The sequence below is a fragment of the Calliphora vicina genome, chromosome 1 (genome assembly GCF_958450345.1).
Source record: "Calliphora vicina chromosome 1, idCalVici1.1, whole genome shotgun sequence".
Lineage (NCBI taxonomy): Eukaryota > Metazoa > Arthropoda > Insecta > Diptera > Calliphoridae > Calliphora > Calliphora vicina.
Window position 1 is genome coordinate 110,470,104 of NC_088780.1, and position 11,489 is coordinate 110,481,592.

Sequence of the window (11,489 nt, forward strand, 5' to 3'; positions counted from 1 at the left end):
TAGGTTATCTCAACTCAAACGAAATTTCAAACTTATATATCGATGGCTTAATATAAAAAAGACGTAACTTTTTTTTTTTTTCAAAAATATCAATGATATAACTTTATTAAAATAAAAAAAAAATATTTTTTTTTTAAAAATTATTAAAAATTGCATTAAAATTTTTTTTGTGTCTAAAATTGTATGGATTTTATTAAGTTTTTACCTTCGCCTGTAAAGTAACAAGAAATCGATAATATTAAGCCACTCCTGGTGAAGAATATACAAATGGTGTTTAATGTAATACAAATATTATTTAAAATTCTTATGTAAATCGGAGTTAAGAAATAGCTTTTGATATTATTTGCTTAAAGTGAAATTAGCTAATTTTTTTTTGTTTCAGTGCTTAAAGATTGGATTAGTACATATGTTTTTACCTTCGTTTTTTTTTTTTTTGGTCAAGTGTATAAAAATATATCCTATACATTTTTTTAATAACATTTACCATAAAAACCTGAAATTTACTAACTTCGAATTTCTCATCAACGGATTAAAATCGTTACGGTTTTGAAATCGATTTCTATCACATATCTAATAATTTCTCTAGTAACCATTGAATTTTCCATATACATATATTAAAGCCAGTAAATAGTTGACAAATCAAAAATAATTTTAATTGTAAATAACGAATATACTGAGCACGATTCTAAATATGATGTTAAATTCAATAAGGGTAAATAAATAAAGTGACAAATATGTTAGGGAAAGTTATTAATTCGTTAACATAAAACATTTCATTATGAATAAGGCCGATACAAAACTGTTTATTTTTTAGCCCTTGCTGCGCGTTAACTTCACCAGAACCATTATGTGGACCAGCCATTATATGCAGCTACAAAATCAATGCTGTAAAAGAAGCAAATTGCCTGCCAAATTACAACGTTTACAAAAACTTTTCCAGGAGAAAAACAATCTGCCGGTGTTTCTTAAGGGTGGCAATACAGATAAAATGTTGTATTACAGCACTTTGGGTTTGGCAGGAATGGGTCTGTTATGGAATGTGGTGTTTTTGGCGGGTTATATAATCGATTAAAGTAGAAATATATCTGATTATTTTATTAAAAAATTTATTTCAAATTATTAGTTTAACAATTAATAAAACATTTTATTATTTGGATTTTTAAAAAACAATTCGTGGTCGTTTTTCTTAAATTAACTTTAATTAAATACAAACCTTAATTAACTAGTGCTACCATCCTCATCAATTTTATCAATAACTAATTTCAGACAATCTTTCGTGGAGACCTTTTCTAAATTGCACATTTTTGTCAAGTCCATAGTAGAAATTTGCTCTATCATATCCTTAATGCGTTCTTGTTTGATAATGGCTTTCACCGATTGTCTGGTCGATGCAGTTGGCTGAGCAATAGTATATTTTTTCTCTTTGGAATCATTTTCGATATGTTTACCTTTCGCTCGATAATGTTGTTCAATAATTCTGCGTATTTTCAATTTCGTGGCACGCGTTTTACGATTAACTTGCCCCAACGCTAAATTATGTAACTCTTGGAAATTTATCTCTTTATTGACTTGCGCCGAATCATTTGTTTCTTCTGACAGTAAAGGCAGTTCTTCGTATGACTCAACGGTGGATACAATGGCATCATCTTCTAAACTTAAGCCCTGACTTAATAGTTTTGTTAGATCTGGTGGATTATCTTGAGGTATATTTTCATTTATTTGTAAAATAATTTGTTTTTCTGCAGTTTTTTTTGAGTGTTGCTGTAAATCATCTACAATCTCCTGGGCAGAGTTTTCCTCTTCAATATTTAGGTTTCCTTTGTTATCAGTGTCCTTTGTTTCCAACTCTAAGTTTTGTGGAAGAGATTCATTTGATATCTTCTTTTTCTTGGATTTTTTAGTTTTCTCTGATTTGGAGTATTGTGGTTGTTCTACGATTTCAATACTTTCCACAATTTCTATAGATTTTTTCTTTTTCTTATCAGGTTTTGTTAAATATTCAATTGTTTTTGTTTTTAATTTTCTTTTCAAGATGGCCAAACAGGGTTTGGTTTTGATTTTTACCGGCATCATTGAATTATACTGAATTCCAATGCTATTAAAACATTCTATAAACTCCAAGGTATCATAGTCTTCTTGAAGAGATGACCACTGTTGGGTGTTAAATTTATTTTTCGCCTCCATTAGTAGATGTGTATATTGCATAGTTTCTTCTTTGGTATAATTCATGTGTTCATTTTTACAATATCTGTGAAATAGTTGGTATACAAATTACATGCTCTGGATTTATAGCGGCTGAATGTTACAAATATAAACCGTGGTTAATGTGCCTTAAACTCACCTCCAATCATCTCTGATTTGCAAAAATCTGCTTACACCACTTTGAGCTGCCAAATTTGATATGTGCACGGAAATATTTGCCGTTTGAGCTTCCAAATTATGTAAATTTCTTAATGCCATGCCGCCAGGATAATTGGTACTGGAGACCAATATTAAAAACAAAGTTATTAAAACATTGGCCAGTAAATGGGCACCAGCACATAAAGACAAAAATCCGTGCCATATGGATTTTGAACTGTTTTGCCACCTAAAAGAAAAACACCCAGAATTTTATGAAAACAAATTAAATCATTTTAAGAAAATTAGTACTTACAGTCTTTGACAAGCAGTGGCTGCTGCTAAATTTAATACCGGAAACACATAAATAATGAAACGTAATTCTTTATGCGGTAATATAGAGTAGATTAAGACAAAACCTAAGGCAGCAAGAACAAGTGGTCTAATGCGTCGTTCCACAATCAGACCTAAAGGAACGAATAATATGGAAGCCCCCATGGCCCGTGGCAATGCTGAGTAGAAATACCATAAAAAGGGAGAAGTCTATAGAAGTTCATTTAGAGTTAAGGGAAACCGAAAGTAAATCAATAAATAAAATCTACAAATTTTGTTAAGTAATTTAAAAAAAAATGTTTAATCTTGTTTGAAAAAGGATACACCCCAATCGGAGCTTTTATTTAGTACTGTATTATACCATAATACTTCACCCTCTGGCCACAATAGTCTCTGCCAAAAGAATGAATCCACTGCTATTGAAGTAGCCAAAATTACCAAACCAGCTGGTAAAGCAATTTTTAAAACTCTAAAAAGTTGATTGAATATACTATAATTTCAATTTAATAAAAGTCATACAAGGTAATCAGAGAACGAAAATAAGGGGTCCACTTATTTTATATCAAAAAAAAAATAAATGGTAATTTGTAACACTTGGATTTGTGGACGAGTTATTTTTGATCTCTAAATGTAATACACACCTGTCTATGGTTATTTTATGAAACAGTAAATCAAATAGTAATAGCAGACCTAAAAATATAACCAATTCGGAACGAAAAACTAATATAGCTATGCCAGAGCATATAATAAACGGTTTCAATTGGCCATTTAGCCAATAAGCCAAAGCGTATAAAACTAAAATTTTATAATAAGTACATATTAATAAGATAGGTAGGTAATAATTATAGAATTCTAATTAATATTACCTAAAGGCAGAGCCATTATATTGGGTAAAGTTCTACTCATGTAGAATATGAAATGAAATTGTGTTAAAGTGATAATGCTAAACCAAAGACTCACATTGGAGCCATACAATTTGGTTATCACACGTTTCAGTTTGGTCCAGGCAATGGTTATAACAGCGGCTAATATTAAACGCACTGAAAATTGGAATATTAAGAAGAAATTAATAAAAAATTGTATGTATATTTAAAAGAATATTAAAAAAAATTATGTCCAATATAAATTTGGAAAATTTAAATAAATGGTCAAAAAATTAAAAACGTTGTATAAAAATTATAATAATAAAATTGATCCAGATCACCAGATACTGAACCCTGAGCAAACGGTATCTTAGAATGAATTAAACTTTTGTTTTAGTGGGGAACATCCAAAACAGTGTTTTGGTTCTACCCTAATTTATATGTTTCCATTTCAGAAAATGATTTTATAATGCAAAACAGAAGCATCTTATTAAATTATTATAATTTTCAAATATATATGTATGTTAACAAGTTATGAAATTTTGTGATAACCTACTTCATTTAGCTTATTTCAATTTATATTGGACTTAATCGTTCAAATTTAAATACAATTTAATTTGTTTTAACCGTATGCTTTTGTTTACCTACATATTGCGCCCAAAATTTGCTGATATTCATTGTTTCAAACAACAAAATGAATGGTGTTGATAGTATGGATATAAATAGTGGACCCAAAAATGTGCGTGGCACCACACCAGGAAACTCATGATGATCATACTTATTAAACAAATTATAATAAGTTTAATATTACATATTTATAAAAAATCATAAAAAAACAAAACCTACCTGTGTAAAATTGTGGCGTAAATATAAAATATCATGCATGGCCTGTAGATTAAAACTTTCCTCCACTTTTGTAAATGGAGTATAGACAAGATGGCCAGCTGCCGTTAAAAATAGCAACAAATCCATCATAACATAGAACTACACTATGGATTAACAATTATTCTTTAATATAATTAATTTTATTAACATTTATTTTTATTATTATAATTAATTGCGGCGACAATTACATAATTTATAAAAATTCCACGGCGGACTATAGAGAAATCTCCGTGTACGTTGTAGGTATGAACAATATTAATTTGAAAACCAAAAAATAAAAAAGTATTTTTTGTCCAATACACTTCTTAGCCAACAGTGACGTCGAATTTGAATAAATGTACGAGTATCAGGCCGCAAACTCAAAAATAAATAATAACACAACAGAAAAATAGAAGAATGTGTCATAAAACATTTAGTGGATTTTCACGCTGACAACACAACTATGCGGGTGACCTCTTGTTGCTGAAGGAGCCAGCCATCCAACAGCATCAACAAGAAACCGGCAAATTTTATAAACACAATTTCGTTATTTTTAAGAGTTTGCGTCGTTGTAAACAAAACACTTGTTGGTTCTCCTGTTATTTTTTTGTGCAAATAAATACCACAATGTTTTACTTAATAATAGATTTTATATATTTGTGTTAAATTTTAATTTATTTACATATTTTTGTTTTTTTTTAATTTTCCTTTTTGTTTATCTATATTTAGATTAGTTTTTTTTATGTACACGTCTATCACAGAGTAAAAAGAAGGAAAAACAAAACCAAAAATCCAAAAGTAAATGTCAAAAACCATATGTTCGGCAGTAGCTGCTACTCACCACTAGATGTCTACACAGACATGGTAGCATTGCAGGAGTAATGCCAAGTTTTGTATTTATTAGTTACCGTTAATTTTTAAGAGCGATATTTATTTTATTGAATTCTTAAATAAATAAAAGTTAGACATAAAATAAATACATCTATAATATGTTTTTTTATTATACAATTAATTTTAAAATGTGTAACTTGCTGATGCTCCTCGTATTTATCTATTAATGTATGTGTATTACCAATGGAAATGATCCTCAAGCATACTTTACTCTTACATTTAAGTTATTTAAACTTTATGCCACATTTAACAACAATATTGCACTTCTTATTTGTCATTTTGGTATTCAAGTTTTATTAAAAAAATATTTGACTCTGGATTCAATTTTAATAAAAATGCACACATGTCACAAAAACTTATTATTTCTCATAGACTGTGAAATATTTACAACAAGTTGCAAAAGTGTGCAATGCGGTGCATCCAATTTGCCAGAGAGCAGGAAAACAGAAAAACTATAAAAGGAAAATATCTCAAAATGTCTGCCAACAGTAGTAGTACACAAAAAATCCAACGTAAAACTATTAACATTTCGTATGCATTCTTTTTTTAATCAAAGTGGCACAATACACCAAAAGTTAAAAATAAAAAAACAAAACAACGCCCAACAGCCGCATCATATAGTTGGGCGTTACACTTGGATTAGCACAGCCAAATTACACATAATAACTCAAAAACCATAGAAGATGCGAAACTAAATGAACTCTACAAACGTGTATTCTGCAAGAACATTCATACACAGATTTTATTAAGGCCCTTTTATTTTTGATGGCATCTTGATTTTGGCAACAAGACAATAATAAATTTAATTTAAGCAAAAAAATAATAAATAATTTACATTATTCTGTTGAGTATTGTGTATAAAAAGTCAAGTAATTTAATGCATTTAAGACGAGACATCATAATTTTAAAAATAAAAAATAAACTTATGTATGTTGTTAAAGACTAGACTGGCTTTCCATTTCGAATAACTTTTGGATCCAATAATTTTGATGGGGTTTCCACGTAAATTTTAAAAGATCATTCCTTCATTCATGTAAAAAATCAGAAGTTATTAATAATGACCTCATATCCATTCAATAGTGAACTTATTCTGTGATCACTCATATTTCTGACCAAAAATATTTGGCCATAATTTAAAATTAAAAAAATTTAAATTGTTAATGAGTTTGTATTATAAACGATCTCGACTGTGATCATTCATATTTCTGACCAATTTCATAGTATTTGTCTAAGTTTCTAAATCAATGTTAAATTAAGAAAAGGAACGCAGTCAGTCATATTAGTATTCGATGAGTGATCGCTCTCACCGTTCTCACGACGGCATTATTCGTCATTCACGCTCTCATTCGTCATTCAACCCCCAATAACGAACTTAATTACATGATTCGCCATACAAAATTTCAAGTGCGAATTACCTTGTTCGTACGTAATACCCCGTTCTCACGACGGCATTATTCGTCATTCACGCTCTCATTCGTCATTCAACCCGATAAAATAAATTGATCGATTAAACAATATCTTACATGCAGAACTCAAAATCTGAAATCATAAATAATATTTTGAATAATATTAGATCTGAAAAAAAACTGTCAAAAACCAAAGTGTTGAGGATTTTTTGAGATTATTTTTGAGTTTCGATAATATTGTAATTAAGCTTTTCATCGTGACCAAAAACTCATATTTTAAATGTATTAAAAATTTAAAATCATCAATAAAAAAGGAATAATATAATTTAAATCAATTTGTATATATGCATATAAGTTTATTAAATTAATATAGAAAATCTAGATAGAAAACACACTGAATGTTTGAAATAAAAATCTAAATTATAATATTAAAGAATAATTTAAACGGTCCACTGATTGAGTAGTTTTCGAATCATTACCAAAACCAATGTATTAAAAGACTGACAAATTAAAAAAATGCGCGGAAACTAAACCAAGAAAAAAAACCTGAAACAGCCGTTCTGATGATCACTCATCTTTCTTATTAGACCCAAGAAAACATTAACCTCAAATAATATTTTACATACCCACCCATATATGTAAATATTTACAAACTTACACACATTTAAACACAAATATTTATAAACATAAAAGTATCTACAGTATTCTTAACCACTATATTATGGCGTGAATATCTTTTATTGATATATTTTCACGTGAAAAATATTCATTATACTCATACATACTATAAATATTACCCACCATAACGAAATTTCTGCTGTTCCTTCTCTGACTTGTTGCAAGTAGAGGTGGTACACTCCGTGTATGCTGATGATGATACATACTCGCCACAACTTCTTCCAAAAAATCTATTCCTGTTCATGCATATGCAGCCACAAATCAGCAATTCGTTGAAGCGTTCATTCATTCAAGTGCATCGAGCGTGAAGTGAACTTTTTCACTGTACACTCGTACCACCATCATACTCTTCAGAGCCACCACTACCTACTCACTATTCCCTCTTTGTGTCTATATGGGCAAATAGAAGTTCTACTGCAACGACAAGAAACTGAATCATACAACCAACTCCTTGCTCTGGAAAGTCTTCTTTTAACATGAAGACGCTATGTCGAAAGCTGATTTTCCTGAACACCTCAAGAGGCAAAGGCTGATGAATGGCAACCGTTGAATATTCTATGATTTCTTGGTAAAATAAAGTGTGTAAATAAAATGCACATTACATTTATTTTAATGGAATACAATAGTAAATACATACATACATACTTTAAATTTAAGGGGCTGATGTAACGTAGAAGATAAATTCTTATAAAGTGCACAAAATTGCATATCGATATTTGACGAAACTGATTAAGAAGATTGGTCAAGACTTATTACCATTCAACCTTTAGATATATAAATTATATTTTTTCTCTCGCTCTACAAACCAATTGAAAACCATTTGAAAACTTTTTTGATAACTGACATTTATTGCATATCTGTAATAATCTGTGATAAATAGCCTTCTTAATTGTTACCAAAGCAGTTTGGTTACATTTGTTACATTTTTCGTAACCGTTCAACCCTTTACATAAGATGTAAACAATTTTCTTGTTGCAGAGCTGTAGCTAAATGTAAAAAAGTAGTATAAATTTTTGGTACTTTAATGCTCGTAACTTCAACAAATAGATATCTACAGTGTAAAATACCAAGCAGTTAAATTTACCTAAAAGGTAACTTGACATTAATTTCAAATCAATATCTACGGGTAAAAATTACCAAATAATTTTACTCCATAAGTAACTAAGCACTGCCATTTATCTATTTGTTGAAATTACGGGCATAAATCCACATCAAGACACGGATGTTTCTATTGAAAAACAGTGTGCCTTATGTGTAATTTATTACCACCTAGAAAATCCCACCCATATCATGTTGGGATTCCAAGTAGGGATGAAGCGGTATGATCTGAACAGCTGTTTGAAGGGGGTGCAGTTTTCACTAACATGCAGATGAACTGGCCAGACAGGGTTCAGATCTGGACTATATAAGTAGGGGCGGGGAGGTTAAACCTTCTATATGTCACTATTATAAGATGATCTTCGAAAGATTCCGGAACTCTTCGAACCAATCCTGGTGTTGTAGAACGGATTGCAGGGCTATTTGGCCAAATTTGGATGCAAAGACAACCAGAATACTAATTGGGTTGGATAGGAAAAGTCTCAGGTCTTCAGAATGAGTGATAACCGGGCACTACTCAATTGGAGCCTTCATAGGTTGTGCGAGGATATTTAGGAACTAGAAACTAAATTTCTTGCAATTAGACAATCATAAAATTAAGTCATATGTGTAGACCGAACTCTAGAGCAACAACATACAGCTTTAATGGAATATTTTGGCTTTTTTCGAAATTTGTTTAACCCCTAACAAAAAATCACACATAGTTTGTTTACTAATACATTTTCATCACTTAGGTTTTTGACAACTGATTAGGTCTTTGACGTGAGAGTTTCCGATCTATGAGCATTTATCTATGATTCAAAATAATAAAATATTTTAAAAACTATTTTATGGTATGAATTAACATGTGTATTGTTTACGCTTTTTTCGTCAAATATTTGATCAAATATGTTTGAAGTATTTTTATTATTCTTCGAAATATTAGGAAATGTTTCCTAAATATTTATTATCTCGAGATCCCCTCATGGTCCAAATCTGAAAAAAACTGAGCGATTTTACACCATTCTTGTACACAATTTCAACTTTTAACCTCGATGAAAGACAAAACAAAACCTAATTTTAAATGTTTGAGCAACTTAAAATTTTGTATGACCATAAAGAAACTGTGCACCTCCCATTGAAATTATTTGAATAATTTTTAATGTGAAAGAATGAAAAAAAATCGTATTATAATTTTTACACGAAAAAAATATATAATTTGGATATAGCACTGTAGCCAGTGCAAACAAATGCTGCTCTAAAGACAGCAGGGAAATTCTTCAAGATTTTGTATAATATTTTTTTTATACAAAATCTTTACACGCCCTCTCTTTCATATGTCCATAAAATTCCTTTGGCTATTGCTATGTTCTTTACTTTGATGTAAAATTCTTTTGAAAGTTTTACTTTTTACATTAATATGTAGTAGGTATATATGCATGTACATATGTATATCTATATGATTGCATACTTTTGTAGGAATATTCATACATGATTGAAGCATGTCTAAACGTGCGTTACAAGAAAAAACGCCACTTCATCATAAGAAAAGTGTTAATGGCGGCGGCCTCAAGTTCATTTTTATGGATTCGCGCGAGCATTACACTAATTTTAATGTTGCAGAACGGTGAAATAGAGAAAATGTTAATTTTTTTATTTCTCTACTCTAACTATACCCTATAATTGATAAGCGGATTATAAATTTGAAACTTCGTTTGCAACATTCAGTATTGCACTGTGGTGTCAACAATTCTGGCAAAAATAAAAATATGAAGTATCTACTATACCTAGCGTTTACACATGCAAGTAACAGTTGTTAGTGCAAACGTATAAATGTGATCAATTACTTGCACTGTTACTTGCATGTGTAAACGCTAGGATAGTTAAAATCGTTTAACTCTTCAAACAGGAAGCAACTGGCAGAAATATAAATATCCACATATCTGAAAAAACTTTATTTTTGAAACAAACTACTACATTGCTTTGCTTGTTGCACATACGACCAAGAAGCTCTTATTTTGTTATTTTTTTTGGTTTTTGTTTTATTATTAAAATAAAATAAACAATACGAGTATTTTGAAGTGAAATAAATAAAATAAACGACATGTTCTGCTAGATTTACAACACTTTTCCATGCCGCAACAAAATAAACAAAAACCCACTGCCACAGAAGACAGTCAGACGGAAGGCTGCCACAACAACATGAGGCCGCGCGCCGCCTTTTGATTTAATTTTTTTTATTTTTTGAAAAATACACAACGAAAACATTTCAAAACAGTTGCTGACAATATTTTTTGTAAACCTCAAAACAAGAATAAGAAAGTTTTAAATAAAATAAACTAATTTTGTTATTGGAAGCGTTAAGGATCATAAATTTATTTAGTACATAAGTAACAAACATACAACATTCTTAAATAAATAATAAAATATCATTATTTTTATGTTATTGTGGATGTCACATCAAAGTGTTGGAGAGAAGTGTTTTATTCTTGTACGATATATACATAAATCTGTGTAGTCTGAAAGATCATTGTAAATAAATAAATGCAAATATTTGGAATTTTTTTACTTTAAAAAAAAAACACGCTTAAAAATCATCTTTTAACAAACTACTGCCTGATATTTTTCCATCACTTGTTTAAAAATCACGTTCCGATGCAGTGGCTTAAGTGTCAGCTTGAAGCTATTTTTTAAGTTCTCCTATTTCCCAACAATTCTCTTCATTATCCCTTCATTCCCTTAGTGGCTGGTTAGTTTAAGAGCTCTAGTCGATAACAGTTTCGCTACACTGCCAAGATACGGTCCGGGTGTAAGATGCATGCATCGTCCATCCTATTGTGTGCCTATTCTTGGACCAATATTAAGGAGACAACTAAAAATGTTAGAGAAACTTAAAATGAAAACATTACCTTTTATATATTTCCCATTAAAAATTGTACATTGATACAAAAGCGAATGAAAATATACAGGGTATATCATGTAGCAGCGGTTCTACGAGACTGTTCCGGACTAGTGATTTTACCTAACAGCTGATCAGCTA

General features: G+C 30.1%; 1 protein-coding gene across 1 annotated transcript; it reads right to left on the reverse strand.

Annotated features, from left to right (window-relative positions):
- Positions 1-1,089: 1,089 nt before the first annotated feature.
- On the reverse strand, positions 1,090-4,971 carry Alg12 (Alg12 alpha-1,6-mannosyltransferase). Its single transcript, XM_065515504.1, has 8 exons — positions 4,380-4,971; positions 4,178-4,310; positions 3,537-3,710; positions 3,312-3,465; positions 2,995-3,139; positions 2,654-2,880; positions 2,342-2,587; positions 1,090-2,248 (listed from the first exon to the last, which is right to left on the reverse strand). The coding sequence occupies exons 1-8, from the start codon at positions 4,506-4,508 to the stop codon at positions 1,219-1,221; spliced, it is 2,238 nt and encodes a 745-aa protein (XP_065371576.1). The 5' UTR covers positions 4,509-4,971; the 3' UTR covers positions 1,090-1,218.
- Between the last annotated feature and the right edge of the window lie 6,518 nt (positions 4,972-11,489).

Coding starts and splice junctions, on each gene's coding strand:
- Alg12 (XM_065515504.1), bottom strand. CDS start 4,508: ATGATGGATTTGTTGCTATTTTTAACGGCAGCTGGCCATCTTGTCTAT. Junction 3,711..4,177: donor ATTTTGGGCGCAATATGTAG/GTAAACAAAAGC, acceptor TCCAATTTTCAG/TGCGTTTAATATTAGCCGCT. Junction 2,881..2,994: donor ATAAAAGCTCCGATTGGGGT/GTATCCTTTTTC, acceptor GAACTTCTATAG/ACTTCTCCCTTTTTATGGTA.